This window comes from Chiloscyllium plagiosum, chromosome 4, assembly GCF_004010195.1.
Source record: "Chiloscyllium plagiosum isolate BGI_BamShark_2017 chromosome 4, ASM401019v2, whole genome shotgun sequence".
NCBI lineage: Eukaryota > Metazoa > Chordata > Chondrichthyes > Orectolobiformes > Hemiscylliidae > Chiloscyllium > Chiloscyllium plagiosum.
This window is the reverse complement of record NC_057713.1, coordinates 37,351,113-37,374,109: the sequence shown is the minus strand read 5'-3', so window position 1 is coordinate 37,374,109 and position 22,997 is coordinate 37,351,113. Positions and strand designations below refer to the sequence as shown.

Genomic DNA, 22,997 nt, shown 5'->3' with positions numbered 1-22,997 from the left:
CCATGCTGTGTGACTCCATAGCTCTAGGATACTAAAATTAGGAGTTTAGGAATAAAAGGTCTTTCTTGGTACAAAGAAGAGGAAAATTTATTTCTCCTAGAGGTCTGTGGATTGCTCTTATTGTGGAGACTGGGTCATTTTATTTATTCAAGGCTGTTAAGTTTTAAATTTGCTAGACAAGGTAGTAAAGGACTATGGGGACAGACAAGAAAGTGCAGTGGAGACCATAATCAGATGAATTAAGATCTTACTGAATGGTGGAGTAGTGCTAATGCCCAAGTTGCATTCCTATGAATGTATCTACTGTCTCTGCAGCTGCTTCTTTTCAAATTCTGGGTTGGAGCTCATCAAATCCGGGTGAATTATCACCAATTAGTCCTATTCATTTCTGGAGTACTTTTTAAAAGTTGCCCTCATGTCTTTAAGCTCCTCATTCTTGCTATACCCTAGGTTTTTCATTTTTTTTCTGATTTTTCTTTTGTACTCTCTACCATGAAAGTATATACAAATTATTTAATTTCTGTCATTTCCTCATTCCCCATTATAATTTTAACTGTGTGCTCCTTAAGGATCCATGTATGGTTTTACCAATCTCTACTGATTTGCATATCGAGAGAAACATTTCAGGTCTCCTTTTACATTTCTTGCTAACAACACTCTAGAGAAAATAGTCCTAGTCTATTCAGATTCTCCCTATAAGTACAAACCATTCAACTCTGACAACATCCTTGTAAATATTTTCTGAACCCTTTCAAGTTTCAAACATCCTTGCATATAATATTCCAAAAATGGCCTAACTAATGTCCTGTCTAGCTACAACATGGCCTTCCAACTCTATACTCAATGCTCTGACCAATAAGGGAGAAAATGAGGACTGCAGATGCTGGAGATAGAGTCAAAAAGTGTGGTACTAGAAAAGTACAGCTGGTCAGGTAGCATCTGAGGAGCAGGAGAGTCGACATTTCGAGCATAAGCTCTTAAAGGCAAGCATACCAAATTCCTCCTTGTTATGACATGGAGGTGAACCCCTCTGTTAATTAAACCAAGCACCCAGAACCTCTTTAGCAATGTTAAGAGCTATTTCACTCACTTTTAATTTAACCAATCGCAAGTAACCTAACTTTTATTTAAAAATCTAAATCACTAATTGGCAAGTGTTCAAATCTGTTGGGATCTCTCGTATCCCAAATCTGTCCGATCTGTCCAAATCTGGGACGATGAGCCCCCAAATCTGTTACGACACAGGCGAACTAATCTGTAATTAACCCAAGCACCCAGAAAAGCTCACCTTGCCTCGCCTCGTAATCTGTTTAAATATGAGTCACAGAGAACTCCTAATTTTCACTATTTAATTAAGTCTATTTATCATAGATTTATGAAAAATAAATCATGCTTGACAAATCTACAGGAAGTTTTTGAGGGTATAGCTCTAAAAGTGAATATTAAACAACAGCTATTCACAACTCCAAGCCCCCCTTTTTCGTAACTGCTTACTATCTGCCTCTAACTCCATAACAATATGCTGTTCCTATTATACACTTATTAAAATTACGTCAACTTAATTTCAAAACCACACAGTTGCTATCTTCTTCTGTGTCTTCACTCTGGATCTTTCTGGGTTGTTGTCTTTCTTTTTATTGTGAGTATGTTTCATATGAAAAGGTACCTTTTGATAGAGAGTGTTTCCCAATTTCTTGGGGAGCAAGATGTTGTATTGGCAGTTAGCTCTCTCTCTCTATGGCAGTTGCTCTCTCCAATTTTCAAAATGTCTATATTCTTATACCCCCAACATCGGATTGTCTCATTGGTTCGATGTTGGCAAAAGAATAAATTCAAACTCAATTGGGGTTTAGTAATTTAAACTGGTTAAATTCAAATTGTTGTCAGAACAGCAACCAAAACTCAGGTATCTATTTCACAGTGAAATGTTATATATTTTCAATTTTCCAGTCCACACCGCCCCGCCGAAGCGCAACCCACCCATACCCCTACATTTACCCGTTACCTAAGACTACAGGCAATTTAGCATGGCCAATTCACCTGACCCTGCACATCTTTGGACTGTGGGAGGAAACCCACGCAGACACTGGGAGAACATGCAAACTCCACACAGTCAGTTGCCTGAGGCGGGAATTGAACCCGGGTCTCTGGCGCTGCGAGGCAGCAGTGCTAACCACTGTGCCACCGTGCCGCCCATGAACTATGAACCTGCACTTTAAGGTCTCTTTGTTCAGCAACACTCCCAAGGACTTACCGTTAAGTGTATAAGTCCTGACCTGATTTGTCCCTCCAAAATGCAGTACCTCACACTTATCTAAATTAAACTCCATCTCCAGCCCTCGGCCCATTGGCTCTCTGGTTAAGATCCCGTTTACTTTGAGATAACCTTCCTCAATGTCCACCTCCAATTGGAAGGTAGCTAACATAACTCTACTATTTGAAAAGGTCGAGAGAAAACAGAATTATAGATTGGTTAACCTGACATCATTAGTAGTGAAAATGCTAGAATCCATCACAAAAGATTTACTATCAGGGAATTTGGAAACCTGTGACAGAATTGACAGAGTCCACATGGATTTTTGAAAAAGAAATCATGCTTGACAAATCTACAGGAAAGTTTTGAGGGTATAACTAATGGAGTTGACAAGGGGGATCCAGCAGATGTGGTTTGCTTGGATTTTCAGAAGACTTTTGATAAGATCCCATAAAGGAGAGTGTATAAATTGAAGTGCATGATATTTTGGAATAGTGTATGACATGGATAGAGAACCGGCTGGGACAGGAAACAGCGTAGGAATAAATGGGTCATTTTCCAAGTGGCAGCTAGTGGGGTACCAGGGACAAGGGATCGGACTCCCAGCTATTCACAATAGTTACCTCATAGAAACCTAGAATTCTAACAGAATTTGACAGAGTAAACACAGGAAGGATGTTCCTGATAAGTAGGGAGTACAAATCAGGAGTCATAGTCCAAGGACATAGAGGAGGCCATTTAGGATTGAGATGAGAAATTTCCTATCCAGAGTGTCGTGAGCCTGGGGAATTCTCTGCCACAGAAAATAGTTGAGGGCAAAACTTACTTAAATATTTTAAAGATATATCATAGAACCCCTGCAATGTGAAAGCAAGGCATTTGGCCCAACAAGTCCACACTGACCCTCCAAACGGCACCACATCCAGTCCACTTTCCTACCCTTTCTCTGTAACCCTGCATTTCCAAGGCTAACGCACCTAACCTACACATGTCTGAACACCAGGGGCAATTTAGCATGGTGAATTCACGTAGCCTGCACATCTTTGGACTGTGGGATGAAACCAGAGCACCGGGCAGAAACCCACACAGACACAGGGAAAATGTACAAACTCCACACAGACAATCGTGGAATTGAAGCTGGCCCATGGTGCAGTGAGGCTGAGATGTTGTTAGATGTAGTTCTTAGGACTAAAATGATCACATGGTATTGGGGCAAAAAGCAGGTACAGGGTACTGAGTTGATGATCAGCCATGTATGGAAGCGCTGGCTTAAAGGGCTGAATAGCTTACTCCCTTTCCTATTTTTGATGTTTATATTGAAATGTATTAAACAAAATTCATTTGTGATCCTAGACACAGCTTGTAGGAAACGTTGCACACTTTCTGCAATTATAAACTGCATCTTGCATTACTATTGGGGATTTGTTCATCAGTTTGTGTCTAAAATTTTCCCCAAGAGATCTAGTCTTCACAGCTGTTTGGAACTCATTTGGAGAGCTTTGTTAGGTTATATGTATCCCAACTTTGAGTGAGGGTGCTCGTCTTGGAGATGTTTTACCTAGGGACTAATAGCCAAGTGCTGGAAAGTGGGACTAGTGTGTATTTAGAATAGTGCTTTGTCAGTGCAGACTTGGTGGCCCCAAGGGCTTCTTCTGTGCTGAATGATTCTATGGCTGAGCTCCAAATACTGAATGGCGCAATTGACAAAAGCAATAAAGCTGGTGTTTAAATTTAAACAATAAAGAAGTGGGAATCCAAAATGATGAAGACACCAGATTTCAGTTGAATTAACTAAAATGAGTGTTGTGCAAATACAGAATAAAATGTAAATAAAGTGAGTAAAGGTGAGTATTGAAGGGTGTTGAATGAAGTGATGGAAGTATGGGGTTAAAAAGGTAGGCTATCAGGCTGACTGCATGGACCAATGACTGCTTCCTCTATCTAAGTTTGGAATATTTGTAATACATTAGTTTTCACTTTTCATTAGGTCCCTTAGGTTTAGTCATTTTAACAAGTTTAATTTGTACTTTAATTTTGCAATATAAATATAAGAATTATTATTCATTATTTTCATACACTAATTTGAGACTGCTTGTGCTGTGTTGATCCAGGATTAATTCAGCAGTTCTCTGAAAACGTTTACAATGCATTCCTGGTGTCGAATCCTTCAGATTGCACAAGTTCCTACTCCTTGTGTAACCAGTGCAGTGGGGAGGAAGAATTGATTAAAGGTGTGCTATTGGCTGGCCTGTACCCAAACTTCATCCAGGTGAGAAAGAGAAGCCCCAAGTTCAGGCATGGCATGGCTTGATCAGAGTATAGTAATTACTTATGTTTGTGTAATATCATTTAATGTAAAAAAAGTCACAAATTTTTATAAGGAAAGTCAGGAGAGATATAGAGAGTAGTAGCTGTGTAGAGGGAAGAGAGTGGAGTTTCTGGTGTCCTCAGGAGAACTTTCCTGATTAGCATGTTTCTGAACCGTTAAGGAAGGGAGTGTTGGCAGAGCTGGGACATGGGTTTGTTTAGTACAAGTGAGAACCAGGTTAACTGTAGAACATTCACAGAGGGAAATAAAAAAGTTCATGAGAAGCTGGGTGAGTGTGTGAGAAGAAGCTTGCAGCTAACAAGCAGAGTCTAATAGCCATCTTCACACATACAAGTGTGAAATGTGGACTGGTGCTCAATAGGAACCAAAAAGGAATTAATGCATGGAGGTAGAAAACTAAAATATTAAGTTTGTAAGAGAGAACATAGAACAGTATGGCACAGGAACAAGCCCTGCCCTTCGGCCCACCATTTGGCACCTGTCTTTATCAAGGAACATCTAAACATTAGAATTAGAAGCAGGCTGAGGACATTCAGCCTCTCCACCATTCGATAAGATTGTGGCTGATCTGATTGTGGCCTCAACTCCATATTCCACCTACTCAGATTTCTTCTCACTCCCTTCTTAGTCAAGAATCTATCTGCCTCTGCCTTAAAAGTATTCAGTGACCCACCAGTACTGCTCTTTGGAAGAGACAATACCAAAGACACTTAACTCTGAGTGGGGAAGAAAAAAAATCCTCCTCATTGTAAAAAGTAATTGCCAAGTTATAGCTAAAGAGGAGAGAGTTGAGATATAGAATGGACTGAAAATTGACAGAGGAGCTATTATAAAAGTTGTCTGTATTTAAAGTTCAGTCACTAGCGTCAGACCAGATACATCCAAAGATATTGAGAGAAATTGAAAGGAATTAGCTGAAGTTGTAAATTTTTCTTAGGTGCTGGTAGTGTGGATTGGAATATTGCAGATGTAATACTTTTATTCAGAAAGACTTTAAGATAACACAGCAACTAGAGACTAGTCAATTTCACTTCAGTGATGGGAAAGCATTTAGAAATGATAATTGGATAAAATTAACATTCACATACTTAAATGTGGATTCATTAAGAAGAGCATGTATAGATTTATTGAATGGAAGTGGTGTTAAATTGATTTTTTTTTGTTGAGAAAGGGTTATTGTTCTACACATGGACTTCCAAAAGATGTATGATAAAGTTCCATGTAACAGGCTTGTCAGCAAAGATAAAGGCCTTGGAATAAAACAAGGCCTTGGGGCGGCACGGTGGCACAGTGGTTAGCACTGTTTCCTCACAGTGCCGGAGACCCGGGTTCAATTCCCGCCTCAGGCGACTGACTGTGTGGAGTTTGCACGTTCTCCCCGTGTCTGCGTGGGTTTCCTCCGGGTGCTCCGGTTTCCTCCCACGGTCCAAAGATGTGCAGGTTAGGTGAATTGGCCATGCTAAATTGCCCGTAGTGTTAGGTAAGGGGTAAATGTAGGGGTATGGGTGGGTTGCGCTTCGGCGGGTCGGTGTGGACTTGTTGGGCCGAAGGGCCTGTTTCCATACTGTAATGTAATCTAATCTAATCTAATGGCATCATGGATATGATTGAGTGACAGGTAATAGTAATAATAAACAATTTTTTTTGGCTTGAATTAAGGTATACAGATAGGTTAGGACAGTGGGCCAAAACACGGCAAATGGAATTTAACGTGCATAAGTGCACGGTCATGCATTTGGGTTGAAAAAAATGGAAAGGCGATCTATTATCTTAATGAGGAGAGACTGTAGGTGCTCCGATGCAGAGGGATGTAGGTGTACTCGTTCATGAGTCACAGAAAACTAGCATACAGGTACAGCAGATAATAAAGAGAGCGAATGGAATTTTGGTTTTTATAGCTAAAGGAATAGAATATAAAGGTATTGTTGCAACTATACAAGGCGTTGGTGAGACTGTACCTGGAGTATTGTGCATAGTTTTGGTCCCTTATTTGAGGAAAGATGTAATAGCATTGGAGGCAGTTCAGAGGAAGTTCACTTGCTTGATCCCAGTGATGAGGGGTTTGTTGTATGAAGGGACATTGTTGAACAGTTTAGGCCTGTACTCTCTGGAATTTAGAAGAATGAGGTAGGTCAAATTGAGGTATTCAAGATGATAAAAGGTATGGATAAAATTGATGTAGAGTGGATGCTTCCTCTAGGATGGGAGGTCACAGTCTTAAGTTAAAGGGGAGCATATTTAAAACAGAGTCAAGGAGAAACTGCTTCTGCCAAAGGGTTGTGAATCCGTCAAATTTGCTAGCCCAAAGTGCAGTGGCTGCTGGGACAGTGAGTAAATGTAAGGAAGAATTAGACAGACTTCTAATTAGTAAAAGGTTGAAGGGTTCTAGAGAGAATGCAGGAAAATGGCATTGAGGAGCATATCAGCCATGATCAAATAGCGGAGCAGACTTGATGGGCCAAATGGCCTAATTCTGTTCCTGCATCTGATGAATGTAGGAACAGTGAGGTTCCTCAGGATTAAGTTAAAAATCACACAACACCAGGTTATAGTTCAACAGATTTAATTGGAAGTACACTAGCTTTCGGAAGCGACGCTCCTTCATCAGGTGATAGTGGAGGGCTCAATCCTCAGGATGGCTGATTTGATACATTTTTATGATCTGGACTTGGGTGTACAGGACATAATTTTAAAATTTGCAGAAGACTCAAAACCTGGAAATATTGTGAACTTGGAGGAGCATAGTAAAAATTTCAAGAGAACTGAGAATGGTTGTGGACAATTGTTGGTTTGAAGACTATTAGCTATGAGGAGAGATTGAACAAACTGGGTTTGTTTTCATTTGAGTGTCGGAGGATGAGGGGCTGACCTGATAGAATTTTGCCAAATTATGAGAAGCATGGATAAAATGGATAGTTAGAATATTTCTCCCAAGGGTAGGAATGTCAATCGTTAGGGGGCACAGATTTAGGATAAGAGGAGTTAGGTAAAGGTGTGAGAAGCAGGTTTATATTCAGAGGGTGATAAGCGTCTGCAATGTGTTGTCAGAGGAGGTGGTGGAGGCAGATACATTGCAACATTTTAAGAGGCATTTTGGCAGAGAGTAGAGGGATACAAACCATGTAGAAGCTAAAGGTTTTTAGTTTAGAAAGGCATCATGTGTCGGCTCAGTCTTGGTGGGGCGAATGGCCTGTTCTTGTGCTGTTCTATGTTCTTTGGTACAGCAGTGGAGGGACAATATAAAGGAAGGTCAAGTGATCAGTCGATGATAGAAAAGATGCTGGGTTTTAAACTGTGTTGAAGATTGTGAATGATTTGATTCACTGTGATGCTGAGGAGTAGGATGATTCCTTTTGTGGGAATACCTAGAGCTAGAGGTCACCATTTAAAAATAAATGGCGATCCGTTTAAACAGAGGTAAACTTTTTTCACTGCAGGACACAAGTCTTTGGGGCTGTCTTCCTTAAAATATGATGGAAGCAGGGTCTTTGAATATTTTTAAAGCGGAGGTGCATAGATTCTTGCTAAGCAAGGGGTGAAAAGATTATTAGTGATCTTAGTACATGGTGCACGAGCTCAACTTCTGTTAGTGAATGCCAACATGTATGTATGTATGTATAAATGAATGAATCATTGACAAGGGAGTAGAATGTATAGGTGGAATTGAAAATGGCAATGCCTTTTATCTTCCTAATATTGAGCTAAAAAAAAGCAGAAAACTGATGACGATTGTGTGGATTAACAAACGAAACAGTGAAAAATGATACAAGGAAGATAGGTTGCATAAACTTGACTTATTTACTTGTGTTTGGGAGATTGAAGGATAATCAAATTGAGGTATTTTAGATGCTAAAGGTATTTGATGGGATAGATGGAGGTAAGCTGTTTCCTTTTGTGAAAGAAGGAAGAATACGCAGACGCAACGGTGGGCGGCACGGTGGCACAGTGGTTAGCACTGCTGCCTCACAGCGCCTGAGACCCAGGTTCAATTCCCGCCTCAGGCGACTGACTGTGTGGAGTTTGCACGTTCTCCCCGTGTCTGCGTGGGTTTCCTCCGGGTGCTCCGGTTTCCTCCCACAGTCCAAAGGATGTGCAGGGTCAGGTGAATTGGCCATGCTAAATTGCCCGTAGTGTTAGGTAAGGGGTAAATGTAGGGGTATGGGTGGGTTTCGCTTCGGCGGGTCGGTGTGGACTTGTTGGGCCGAAGGGCCTGTTTCCACACTGTAATGTAATGTAATGTAATGTATGCAACTTTGAAATTAGAGCAACATTATTTGAGAATGAAATGAGGCATCTTTTTAACACAGAGAAAATCTGGAAGTCTCCCCAAAGACAGTGTGTTACTACTGTTACTAATCGATCGAGGTCTAATAGGATCATGGAACAGGCTTAAAGAGCTGACTGGTTAGCACCTATTCCTACATTTTGAACTGGACTGACTAACCTATTTAACAAGCTTTTTTTTTGTTCTCCTTTTTGTTTGTAGCTGAGACATGGAAAAGTTACCAAAGAGGGAAAATTCAAACCTAACAGCCTGGTCTACCGTACTAAAGGTGGGCAGGTATTGCTGCACAGATCTACAGTGAACAGGCAAGCCTTGATGTGTGTATGTGCATACATGCGCGAAAAGAGGTGTTAGAGGATATATTTCATGTTAGAAGATCGTTAGTGCTGCTACTTAAATGCAAAGCTTTAGGAAGCATGGATGTTGTCATTTAGGGCAAATTATTGCAAAATTAATTGCTTCTTATTCAACAAAATATTTGATAATAAATATGCTGAGCAGTGGGTCCTTTCTCCACTTCCTACTAATCCTTGGACTGGTATGGGAAGGGGAAAATGGGTGAATGCAATTATTACAACTAAAAGAAATAGCTCTCATTTTATTGATAAGGCCCCTGAGTCAGAAAATCAAATGAGATGTGTACAGTTGAGTAAAAGTTATGTTACTAAACTGGGAGATCCAGAGAATGGGAGTTCATATCCCACCATGCCAATTTGAGAATTTGAATTCAATTTAAAAGTCTGGAAATGAAAAGCTAGAATGAGGAAGAGTGGTCATTAAGCTGTCAAATTAATTCACTAATATACTTAAGAAAATTAAGAAATCTTTATTCTTTTACGTTCTGACCTTTTAGTGATTCGAGTCCCCAGCCTCACATCAAAGGCCTCTGAAATAGTCTCGCAAACTACTCAGTGGTAAAAACTGGTGGTAAAAGTATCCCTACTTGCTACAGGAAATTGCTGTTATTCTGAAGTTACTAAACTAAATCTCCACAATCTGCTCAGAATGTCACCAAAGATTGAATATTGCTGAAATCAGACTCATGTTTCTGAAGTTTTTTGTTTTGCATGTATCAGATCAAACTTAATACCAAATTTCAAACAATCCTAACACCCTGTACTGTAAAGGAAAAGGATGCTGATTTTTGGTAAATTGATTTTGATTGGGGAGGTGTTGCTATGGGAAAAAAAGAACAATAGACAAAACTGACTGTCCAAGCTATCAGGTAATTCAAATAAAATGCAAGCTTTGAACATATTGCTTCTGTTTGCTGAGGACACGTCCCTATACAAGGTTCAATTTACTTCTAGCATGGATACATCAATTATGTTATGAACTTGACTGATCACTTTAAATCGTACATTGGCATAGCTATTGATGCACTCAGGATTGTTCAGCAAATGCTGCTCAATTGCAAATTCATGTTTCTCAGTAAATGGTTTGGAATTTGCAACTATGGGCTGTTTAAGTGGTCTTTACTCTACATAATACAAACAACCAAAGCAACATGTCCTTTGATTCAATTAGCCATTTGTGGAAATGTATAGCCTTTGTACGCTGCATTCAGTGCTGGCACCAAGATTCATACACAACATTGTGTAATTCTGTGGTAGGTAGAAGACCTTTTTGGACTGACTTAGCATCCTCCACTCCTATCTACAGCAAGCTTACTTCACTGGTCAATGTGGAATTCATTCAGCTCCACACATTATAATACTGATTTGAGTACTTCTGTCAGGAGAGCTCTGGCCATTTGCTGAGCTTGCAAGCGTAACACAGGAATAGCTTAAATCTATTCTGTGGGAAAGTGGTTATCCTGATCAAATCATTATGTTCTGAGTTTTGCATAAACTTGCAGATAGACTAAATACTGCCACATTTGGACCTGAAGTTCCCAGTCAATCTCAAATTTACCTGGAAAGGCACAACATGTGGAAGCCAAACAGGCTGTTTCATATTGCTGCTGAGCTGTGGCTACAGAAATAGTATTTCCATGACAAGATGTTGCCATAATTTCATAAAGACGTTCAGCCCAGCAGATAATTGAGCGACATTGTGTATGAAATGTATTGCTAGAACATTCCCAGGTATATAGGTGGATGTCCCAGTGAATTGCTGATTGAGTCAAACAATGTTACCTTTGCTTGTTTGTAATGTGTCGAGTACAGACTGTATTAAACCAGCCAATGCATTCAAAATTTGAAACAAAATTACTCCCTTAGTGCTGCACTAAGAAACAATAATCGGTTGAGCTTGGAATGTGGTTCATATATAGTTACTATAAACTGCATAACATCAGATACAGCATTATATTTTTTGCAAACCAATGAAAATGTTCAGGCTCTGCACTTTTTTTGTTAATTATCTGGTAGTTACATGTCTCCTGTTGTTTTCTCCATGGCAGTGTTTTGGAGAATCAGAGTCAGCTTGTCAACCAACCAGCAGCCTTTTCTCCTGTAGTATAATTTGTTGTAATCGCTTGAAATTTGGCATTCCTGTTCTTGCCCTAATGACTGCAAGGTGCACAGCTTCAACAACTTGTATCTGTGTTCAGCAATATTCAGCTTTGAATATACTGATTCAGACCAGAGCATGGAGTTCTCTCTTGCCTCTTCATCCCATGTCATTGTCAGGAACGATTGTAAGCAGTGTTTCCCCTACTGTGTTAATACAATTTTTGTCATTCATTGCCAGGAATGAGGAATATTTTAAAAGTCGTTGGCTGACCTATTTCACGGCTGTGAAATCCAATGGGAACGTTTTTGTTCGTGACTCCTCCATGGTCCATCCATTGACTCTGTTAATGCTTCCAGATTGTGACATTGACATCAAAGGTAAGTGTTGTGGCAGTGGTGGGGAGGGGAGGGGTGCTGCATTATACTTTCAATAAAATAGCACATGATTCAGCAACAGACTCTGAAGAGATCCCAACAAATTTTACCAATGGATGATTGAGTGAAAACCCACTTTTAAAACATAGTTTTTAAAACACAAAACTTTCATGCGTCTGGAATCTGAGTTATAATTATAAGCTATTCCTGCAAAGCAAACATGCTGTTAGATTCCATGAAGGCAAATAGAAGGAAATATTTGTGCCAGAAGTCTCTGCCAAAGTTGCTGAACTCTGCCATGTTGACTGATTTGAGCTTTGGACAGAGGGAATCTGTCGTTGGCCTGTGTGTCCCTAAACTAGAGGAGAATAGCATAATTTAGTCTATCATTGCCATCAAGCCAAGAGATCAATCTTGATTCAATGAGGAAAGTGGGAGAGCATACCAGAAATCGCAGTGGCTATACCTAAAGATGAGATAACAACCTGCTGAAATTATAATGCAAGGCTGTAAATGCGTGCTAAACTGTGGAAGCAACATACAATAAAACAAAACAATCCCATGATAAATAGATCAGATTAAAGGTCTGCAATCCTACCACATCCAGTTATAAATGATGATGCACAATTAAACAATTAACCCAAGAAGGGGAACATTTTCAGTGCTGAGTGAATGATCTAACTTGTTCTTTTCATGATGTCCACAAAGGTATAGATATCAGTTTTTAGATAATTCAGTTCAGTCCATTTAATATCAAGAAACAGCTGAAAGCACTGGATACAATAATGCTACATGCCTTGACAGCACGCTGACAGTAATATTGAAAACTTTTGTTTCAGAACTAGTCCTGAGCTAAGCTGTTCTGTTATAGCTACAAAACTGGCAATGATCCCCAATTTGGAAAATTGTCCACAAAAAGCAAGGCAAATTCTAACAAACTCAATCAGTTACACTTGATTATCATCAGAATAGTGGAAAATACAGTCAGGTGGAATGTAAACAACAAGACCCTTCTCAGTGTTCAGTTTAGATTCTTCCTCGGGCCATTCTATTCCAGCTCATGTTATAATCTGAGCTCTGGGACTCTTGCTGAGATATTTGTATCATCGATAGTCACAGGTGAGGTGCCGGAAGACTGCAGGTTGGCAAACGTGGTGCCACTGTTTAAGAAGAGCAGTAAGGACAAGCCAGGGAACTATAGACCAGTGAGTCTGACCTCGGTGGTGGGCAAGTTGTTGGAGAGAATCCTGAGGGACAGATGTACATGTATTTGGAAAGGCAAGGACTGATTAGGGATAGTCAACATGGCTTTGTGCGTGGGAAATTAAGTCTCTCAAACTTGATTGAGTTTTTTGAAGAAGTAACACAGAGAATTTTTGACAGCAGAGCAGTAGATGTGATCTATATGGACTTAAGGTGTTTGACAAGGTTCCCCATGGGAGACTGATTAACAAGGTTAGATCTCATGGAATACAGGGAGAACTAGCCATTTGGATACAGAACTGGCTCCAAGGTAGAAGACAGAGGGTGGTGGTGGAGGGTTGTTTTTCAGACTGGAGGTCTGTGACCAGTGGAGTGCCACAAGGATAGGTGCTGGGACCTCTACTTTTTGTCATTTACATAAATGATTTGGAACCGAACATAAGAGGTACAGTTAGTAAGTTTGCAAATGACCCCAAAATTGGAGGTGTAGTGGACAGCGAAGAAGATTACCTCAGAAGATTGATCAGATGGGCTAATGGACTGAAAAGTGACAGATGGAGTTTAATTCAGATAAATGTGAGGTGCTGCATTTTGGGAAAGCAAATCTTAGCAGGACTTATACACTTAATGGTAAGGTCCGAGGGAGTGTTGCTAAATAAAGAGACCTTGGAGTGCAGGTTCATAGCTCCTTGAAAGTAGAGTCGCAGGTAGATTGGATAGTGAAGAAGGCATTTGGTATGTCTTTATTGGTCAGAGTATTGAGTACAGACGTTAGGAGATCATGTTGTGGCTGTACAGGATATTGGTTAGGCCACTGTTGGAATATTGCGTGCAATTCTGGTCTCCTTCCTATCGGAAAGATGTTGTGAAACTTGAAAGGGTTCAGAAAAGATTTACAAGGATATTGCCAGGGTTTGAGCTATAGGGAGAAGCTGAACAAGCTGGGGCTGTTTTCCCTGGAGCGTCGGAGGCTGAGGGGTGACCTTATAGAGGTTTACAAAATTGAGGGGCATGGATAAGGTAAATAGGCAGTCTTTTCCATGGGGTCAGGGAGTCCAGAACTAGAGGGCATAGCTTTAGGGTGAGAGGGGAAAGATATAAAAGAGTTGGGATATCTGGTCGGCATGGATGGGTTGGACCGAAGGGTCTGTTTCCATGCTGTACATCTCTATGACTCTAATTGAGAGTCACAGTCCTTGAAATCAAGTGTAAAGTATGTCATCATGTAGAGTTGAAGAATGAGGGAATCGGGAAAACTGGCTGAAGTCATACTTGATACAAAGGAAGACAGTTGTGTTCTTCAAAAGCCAGTCATCTCTGCCTCAGGACATTTGCTGCAGGAATGCCTCAGTATTCCTCCTAGTAATGTCATCATCCAAACCATCTACAGCTGCTTGAATAATTACCTTGCCTCTCTCATAAAGTTGGAAGTGGGGCTGTTTGCTGTTGGATTGCAATGTCCAGAATCATTTGCAACTCCTCAGGTACTGAACTAGTCTGGTCTCGCATGCCGTGTTCTTTACTGTAGAGGACTGTCTTGGCTGGGTCGTTAGGTGTATTCAGGCTGAGATACAGATTTTTAATCAGTAACTGAATCATAGGTTATGGGGAAAAGACAAGAAAATGGAGTTGAAGGTTATCAGCCATGATCTCATCGAATGGCAAAAGCAGACTTGTGGGCTGAATAGCCTTCATCTGCTCCCATGTCCTATGGTCTTACAGAACTAGTTAACAGTCAGGCTTGGGATAATAAAGTGGTATCGATGTAATGACCATCTCCAAGATAGAATCTCACCATCTCCCCTTGTTATTAACATTGCTGAATTCTCCACTATTAATAATCTGGAGGTTACTATGCCCAGAATAAGAAAGTAAAATTTGAAGGAACATAAAAATAGATTCTGTGGTTCTATAGTTATGTAAAGTGAGAAGATTAACAAAGACAAGTGTGGGTCCATAATAGGCAGAATCAGAATTTATAATGGAAAGTAGAGAAATTACCGTCTCTCACATCTGCTTTAGAACATGTTAGAACAAGATCACTGTCCATTCATTTTTAAAAAAGAATTCATTCCTGGACACGGGCATCACAGGCAGGCTGACACTTATTGCCGTCTCCAGTTGCGATATCGCATTCTCAACGCCCCTCCCCCAATTCCCTCCTCCCTACCTTTTATCTTAGCCTGCTTGGCACACCCTCCTCATTCCTGAAGAAGGGCTTATGCCCGAAACGTCGATTCTCCTGCTCCTTGGATGCTGCCTGACCTGCTGAGCTTTTCCAGCAACACATTTTTCAGCTCTGATCTCCAGCATCTGCAGTCCTCACTTTCTCCTTGTGGAGAATTCAGTTGAGCTTCTAGTCAATGGTAACCCCAAGGATATTGATAGTGGGAGATTCAGTGATGGTGACATCATCAATGTTATTGCTTGACATTTGGGTCTCGCGAATGTGACTTGCCACTCATTAGCCCAAGCCTTGATATTGTCTAGATCTTGTTGCTTTTGAATATGGACTGAGGAATCATGAATGATGCTGAATATTGTGCAATCATTGGCGAACATCCCCACTTCTAACCTTATGGAGGGAAATTCATTGTTGAAGCAGCTGAAGATAATTGGACCTAGATCACAACTACCCTGAGGAACTCTTGTAGAGATGTCTTGGAGCTAAGATGACTGACGTCCCAACAATCACAGCCATCCTCTTACATGCCAGGTTTGGTCCCTGATTCCTATTGATTCCAGTTTTGCTCGGGCTCCTGGATGCCACACTCAGTAAAATTTGCCCTTGATGTTAAGGGCAGTCACTCTCCCCTCCCCTCTGGAATTCAGCTCATTTATCCATGTTTGAACCAAGGCTGTAATGAAGTCAGGAGCTGAGTGACCCTGGTGGAACCGAAATTATGTGTCACTGAACAGGTTATTGCTGAGCAGGTGCTGCCTTATCACAGTGTTGCTGACCCCTTCCATCATATTATTGATAATTGAAAGTCAACTGATGGGGTAGTAATTGGCTGGGTTGGATTTGCTCTCTTTTTTGTGGGCAATATTTCATATTGTCTGGTAGGTGCCAGAGTTGTAACTGTACTGGAAGAACTTGGCTAGGGGAACTGCAAGTTCTGGAGCACAAGTCTTCAGTGCTATTGCCAGAATGTTGTCAATGTCCGTAGCCTTTGTGGTTCCTCCAACTGATTCTTGATATGTGCAGTGAATCAGAGGGCTTCAGTTGCTGAAGACAAGTATCTGTAATGATGGGGATGATGGGATGCCGAAATGAGCATTCACTCGGCATTTCTGGCTAGGATTGCTGCAAATGCTTCAGCTTCCAATTCTGCACTGATGTACTGGGCTCTTCCATCATTAAGGATTGGGATGTTTGTGGAGTCTCATCCTCCAGTGAGTTGTTTAATTGTCCATCACCATTCATGTCTGAATGCGGCAGGACTGCAGAACTTAGATCTGATCTGTTGGTTGTGGGATCACTAAACCCTGCGAATCACTTACAGCTTATGATGTTTGGTATTCAAATAGTCCTGTATGGTAGCTTCACCAGGTTGACATCTCGTTTTGAGGCATGCCCTCCTGCACTTCCATTGAACCAGGGTTGATTGTCTGTCTTGATGGCAATGGCTGAGTGGGAGATATGGTGGGGCATGAGATTGCAGATTATGCTTGAATGCAATTCTGCTGCTGTTGGTAATCCATAGTGCTTCATGGACGCCCAGTCATGAGTTGCTAGTTCTGTTTGCAATCTGTCATATTTAATACAGTGATAGAGTCATAGAGATGTACAGCACGGAAACAGACCCTTTAGTCCAACCCATCCATGCCGACCAGATATCTCAACACAATCTAGTCCCACTTGCCAGCACCAGGCACATATATCCTACCAAACCCTTTCCATTCATATACCCATCCAGATGCCTTTTAAATGTTGCTATTGTACCAGCCTCTACCACTTCCTCTGGCAGCTCATTCCATACATGTACCATCCTCTGCATGAAAAAGATCCCCTTAGGTCTCTTTTATAACTTGCCCCTCTCGCCCTAAACCCACCCCAGGGAATAGACTTTGCCTATTTATCCTATCCATGCTCTTCATAATTTTGTAAACCTCTATAAGGTCACCCCTCAGCCTCTGACGCTCCAGGGAAAACAGCCTCAGCCTATTCAGCCTCTTCCTATAGCTCAAATCCTCCAACCCTGGCAATACCCTTGTAAATCTTTTCTGAACCCTTTCAAGTTTCACAACATCTTTCCGATAGGAAGGAGACCAGAATTGTGTGCAATATCCCAACAATGGCCTAACCAATATCCTGTATAGTCTCAACATGACCTCCCAACTCCTGTTCTCAATACTCTGACCAGTAAAGGAAAGCATACCAAACACCTTCTTCACTATCCTATCTACTTGCAACTCCACTTTCAAGGAGCTATGAACCTGCAGTCCAAGGTCTCTTTGTTCAGCAACAATCCCTTGGACCTTACCATTAAGTGTATAAGTCCTGCTAAGATTTGCTTTTCCAAAATGCAGCACCTCGTATTTATCTGAATTAAACTCCATCTGTCACTTCTCAGCCCATTGGCCCATCTGATCAAGATCCCGTTGTAATCTGAGGTAATCCTCTTCGCTGTCCACTACACCTCCAATTTTGTTGTCATCTGCAAACTTACTAACTGTACCTCTTATGCTCACATCCAAATCATTTATATAAATGATGAAAAGTAGTGGACCCAGCACCAATCCTTGTGGTACTCCACTGGTCACAGGTCTCCAGTCTCCACCACCACCTTCTGTCTTCTACCTTGAAGCCAGTTCTGTATCCAAATAGCTAGTTCTCCCTGTATTCCATGAGATCTAACCTTGTCTCCCATGGGGAACCTTGTCGAATGCCTTACTTGGGTCCATATAGATCACCTCTACTGCTCTGCCCTTATCAATCCTCTTTGTTACTTCTCCAAAAATCTCAATTAAGTTTGTGAGACATGATTTCCCACGCACAAAGCCATGTTGACTATCCCTAATCAGTCCTTGCCTTTCGAAATGCATGTACATCCTGTCCCTCAGGATTCTCTCCAACAATTTGCCCATCACTGACATCACACTCACCGGTCTATAGTTCCCTGGCTTGTCCTTACCACCCTTCTTAAACAGTGGCACCACGTTAGCCAACCTCCAGTCTTCCGGCATCTCACCTGTGACTATCTCTGATACAAATATCTCAGTAAGAGTCCCAGCAATCACATCCCTAGCCTCCCACAGAGTTCTGGGTTACACCTGATCAGGACCTGGGGATTTATCTACTTCAAGACATCCAGTATTCCTCCTCTGTAATATGGGCATTTTTCAAGATGTCACCATCTATTTCCCTACATTCTGTATCTTCCATATCCTTTTCCATAGTAAATACTGATGCAAAATACTTGTTAAAATCTCCCCCATTTTCTGCAGCTCCACACAAAGGCTGCCTTGCTGATCTTTGAGGGGCCCTATTCTCTTCCTAGTTACCCTTTTGTCCTTAATGTATTTGTAAAAACTCTTTGGATTCTCCTTAACTCTATCTGCCAAAGCTATCTCATGTCCCCGTTTTGCCCTCCTGACCTCCCTCTTCAGTATACTCCTATTTGCCTTTATACTCTTTTAAAGATTCACTCGATCTATCCTGTCTATACCTGACATATGCTTCCTTTTTCTTAACCAAACCCTTAATTTCTTTAGTCGTCCAGCATTCCCTTTCACTACCAGCCTTCCCTTTCACCCTAACAGAAATACTTTCTCTGGACTCTCGTATTCTCATTTCTGAAGGCTTTCCATTTTCCAGCTGTCCCTTTACCTGATAGTACCCCACAAGACAGTGGACGATATTCTCAGTGGGACTTTGACTCCACAAGAATAATGCAGTGATCATTCTTTATCAGTACTGTCATGGGCAGATGCATCTGCAGCTCGCAGATTAGTTAGGATGAAGTGAAGTATATTTTTCCCTCTTGCTGGTTTTCTCACCACCTGCCGCAGTCCAGCAGCCATTTCCTTTAGGACCCGACCAGCTTGATCATTAGAGCTGCAACTGTTGAGCCACTCTTGGCAGTGGACTTTGAAATCCCCTACCCAGAATACATTTTGCACCTTTGCTAACCTCCGCGTTTCCTCCAAATATTGATCAGCAAGAGGTTTTCTTGCCCATGTCTAACCTGAAACAATAAGCGTTGGGAGTCAATGTTGAGGACTCCCAGGGCAAATCCCTCCAGACTATATGCCATTGTGCTGCTGGGTCTGTGCTGGTGTTGTTTGGGACATTGCCTATAAGGTATGATTCAGTGAGTGTGGGTTGTCATTGGATTAAAATCCTGGAACCATTTTCCTAACAGCAGTGAGAATGGATCTGCCCAGCTTAGACCGAAGCGACTGGAGAAGGTGATTCACCACCACCACCTTGTTGAGGGAACGCTCACTCCTTGTGAATAAAAAAAATCTCAGGCTCTGTTTGAAGACTGCAGTTTGTCCTATACAAGTTATTTGCAACAAGGAGCCCTTCACAATGAAAAATCAACTCATGAATGGACTCTAAGATGGAGTAGTGGAGATAAAAATTTTCAGACTTCTAAGAACCAATTGGAAGCTGCAGTGTAAGATTTACAGATCATTCTGGAGACAAGTATGGAATGACCTCCCTAATGTGCAAGCGTTTTGAGGATAAAATATTGTTAGGTGTGGATTAACTGATGAGGGAACTGATGAATTTACCTCAATCATACTGTAGCAAATGTGTTTCAGGCTTCATTCCCTCAGTTTGAGAGATTCACATCGAAGAAAAACAAACTATTGCAGGCTGGAGGATAAATTGGTTAAATAATTTACAACTTTATAAAAGGGCCTCAGGTTTTGCAGCCTTCATGTTTCATTTCTGTTTCAGATGATGATGACTCTGTGCTGCTAACTCTGACTGACTCTAGCCTCCTGCAACTCGAGCTGGACTCTAAGACTGCCTATTTACTGTGCAGCTTCCGCAAAGCTGTACACAAGATGATAAAGAACTGCCTGCGATATGAACTCCCAGAAATATCTTCTGATCTTCGGAAAGAAAATGGGGAAGTGCTATCATTGCTTGTGGAGCTCTTGAACTGTTGGCCAGCAGAGTGAAAGGTTCACTAGGAGGAGAGGGGAGATGTCCAACGTTTATATTGTATTCTGTATCAGAATTGCTTAACCCAGTGTACAAAAAAAAAATTGTATCTGCTTTATTTAATGCAACGAGAGGCTAAAACTGCTCAACTTTCTGCAAAATTACATGAAACTGATGGGCAGACAGGTCTATCATCTCAGATAATTTATAACTGTTTATAATGGATTGTGCGTAAAACTAATCAGAATAATTTTATTAAGCAAGAGCCTAACTAAAGGGATGAATGTGTTTCTGCATGGAAAGTGTTGTCTGATTTCCATGATTGAAAAATTTATTTAAATACAAGTTTGTTAATATGTTTTTGTATTTTTTAAACAATTGTTTTGTCAGTTTACATTGGTTGAACTTGGCCTCAGACTCAGAGCTTCAAGGGTTTAAGCCACACTCCAGGATTTCAGCACAATTGAAATTTTGGCTAATCTTCCTCCCTTAGCACCATCAACAATTGCTAATTCATCCCATTGCTTTTTGTGCAGACCACTATGGTTAGTTTGTAAGCCCATAGTGGCAGCCAAATTAAGTGACTGTACTTTGAGATAATTGGCTAGAGAACCCAGAGGTCATGAAATTGTGCTCTAATTATTTCATTTATTTTAGTGCATGTAATCAAAGTTCCTCTGAATCTTTGCATGTTTTAGCTCATTGATAATAGGTGTTCTTGGGCAAACAGCAGTAGAAAAATATTTTAACATTTTAGTCAGGGCATTACCAATACTGGCTCCGCATCGTTAAACTTGCAGTCCTAAGACTTGTCTTTAAATCTCTCCACAATCTCACACCCGGCTTTGCATTTACACTTCTTTCTTCCCTACCCTTACAGCTCTCTCTTCGCAATGTTTTTAAGTTCTTGACAAGGGCCATACACAAACCTTCATTGCTTTTGAGATGAGTTTTTTATAAAGCAATCTTTTGAGACTGAAAGATTCCTACTCGACATTAAGCATCAAGCTTGAACGTAGCCGGTTTGGATCGTATCCTTATTTCATTCTTTATTTTTTAGCACAACAGCTAATAAATTTGCTTAGATTCCAGCCTGAGCTAATCCACGACTATTAAGAGGTAAGGATTGAAATTTAGGTCATGACTACTCAGGAAGTTCTATTGAAATGTTCAAATTAAATGGCCCTTTTTAAGATTGGAAGGAGGGTAATCTGTTGTTTGGCTTTGTGTAGGATTTTGATGGCTAATACCCTTTTATGCTATTAAGAAAGTGGCAAATCCAGGAGTGTACTCTGGTTCATAACTCAACAAACAGGAAAAGCTTCAACCATACACCAACAGCTATTCTTTTCAGGATGGAAACCAATGACTCGCAGAATTCTGCAGGGGTCAGGGGGTCAGTGTTTGGACCTCAATTATTCACATTATATATTAACAATCTGGATGAAGGAACTGAGGCTACTGTTGCTAGGTTTGCAGATGACACAAAGATAGTGAAGGGGCAGGTAGTGTTGAGAAAGCTGGGTGGCTGCTAAAGGACTTGGACACAATAGTTAAGTGGGCAAAGAAGTGAAGACTGAATACAATGTGGGAAATGGACTTTGGTAGGAAGAGTAGAGACGTAAAGTATTTTCTAAGTGGGGAAAGGCTTTGGGAAAAATTTGGGAGACCTAGTTCAGGATTCTCTTATGGTTAATATTAGGTGGTTAGGAAGGTGAAATGAATGTATTAGCTTACAAGAGCAGAGATGTACTGCTGAGGTTGTTTAAGGCTCTGGTCAGACCACATTTAGAATGTTGAGTAGTTTTAGGCAGCACACCAAAGAATGGATGTGTTGGTAAAGTTTACAAGAATGATCTTGGGGATGAGGGGCTTGTCATGAGAAGCAGTTAAGGACTCATCCTTCCTAACTCCATTGAATACAGACGGATGGGGATGTCGGGGGGAATTCTAATTAAAATTTACAGAAAACCAAGATGTAGAGATGTTTCCACTAATATGGTGTTTTGGCTTTCATTAACAGGGGGATTGAGTGTAAGAGCCATGAGATCTTGTTGCAGCTCTATAAAACTTTGGTTAGACCGCACTTGGAATACTGTGTCCAGTTCTGGTCGCCCTATTATAGGAAAGATGTGGATGCTTTGGAGAGAGTTCAGAGGAGGTTTACCAGGATGCTGCCTGGACTGGAGGGCTTATCTTACAAAGAGAGATTGAATGAGCTCGGACATTTTTCATTGGAAAAAAGAAGGAAGAGAGGGGACCTAATTGAGGTGTACAAGATAATGAGAGGCAATGATACAATTAATAGCCAGAGACTTTTTCCCAGGGCAGAAATTGTTAACATGAGGGGTCATCGTTTTAAGCTGTTTGACGGAAAGTATAGAGGAGATGTTAGAGGAGGGTTCTTTATGCAGAGAGCTTGAGAGCGTGGAATGCGTTGCCAGCAGCAGTTGTGGAAGCAAGGTCATTGGGGATATTTAAGAGACTGCTGGACATGCATATGGTCACAGAAATTTGTGGTTTCGTACATTAGGTTTACCTTGCATGAAGATCAACGGTCGTCACAACATCATGGGCTGAAGGGCCTGTTCTGTGCTGTACTGTTCTATGTTCTAATAGGAGAGATCAGGACCTGAGGGCTTAGCCTCAGAATGAAGGTTAAAAATCACAACACTGAACTCGGCAAGATGGCAGTGATTCTGTAGACCTGCTGTGGACAGCTCTGCCTAACAGCCAAGGCATACTGGTGTTTTTTGCCATCCCTAGCCAACTTATGTGGAGGAATTATTAGTTTAAAAACTTAAAGAACATATTTGTTGATAATTTGGAGTGCGAAGGATGCCAAAAGGAAAAGGAGCAAGGAAACAGCAGCAGGGAGGGCACTCCTCTGCAGCAGCGGCCTTTCCCGAATCCCCGGGGGTCCTGACAGACACAGGAATTGGCATCAACGATGGCGAGACTTACCTTGAAGG

The 22,997-nt window shown here is 41.1% G+C and overlaps 1 protein-coding gene across 2 annotated transcripts in view; it reads left to right on the top strand.

Annotated features, from left to right (window-relative positions):
- Positions 1-20,966, top strand: part of dhx30 (DEAH (Asp-Glu-Ala-His) box helicase 30) — an 88,174-nt gene extending 67,208 nt beyond the window's left edge. Inside the window, exons 16-19 of one of the 2 annotated variants that reach the window (XM_043687996.1) lie at positions 4,366-4,523; positions 9,070-9,173; positions 11,563-11,702; positions 19,816-20,966. In XM_043687996.1, the coding sequence (XP_043543931.1) occupies positions 4,366-4,523; positions 9,070-9,173; positions 11,563-11,702; positions 19,816-20,042 (629 nt within the window). In that variant the 3' untranslated portion in view covers positions 20,043-20,966. Of the gene's footprint in view, positions 1-4,365; positions 4,524-9,069; positions 9,174-11,562; positions 11,703-19,815 lie in introns of those variants that run through there. The other variant, XR_006311373.1, reaches the window with a different exon arrangement.
- Positions 20,967-22,997: the final 2,031 nt, after the last annotated feature.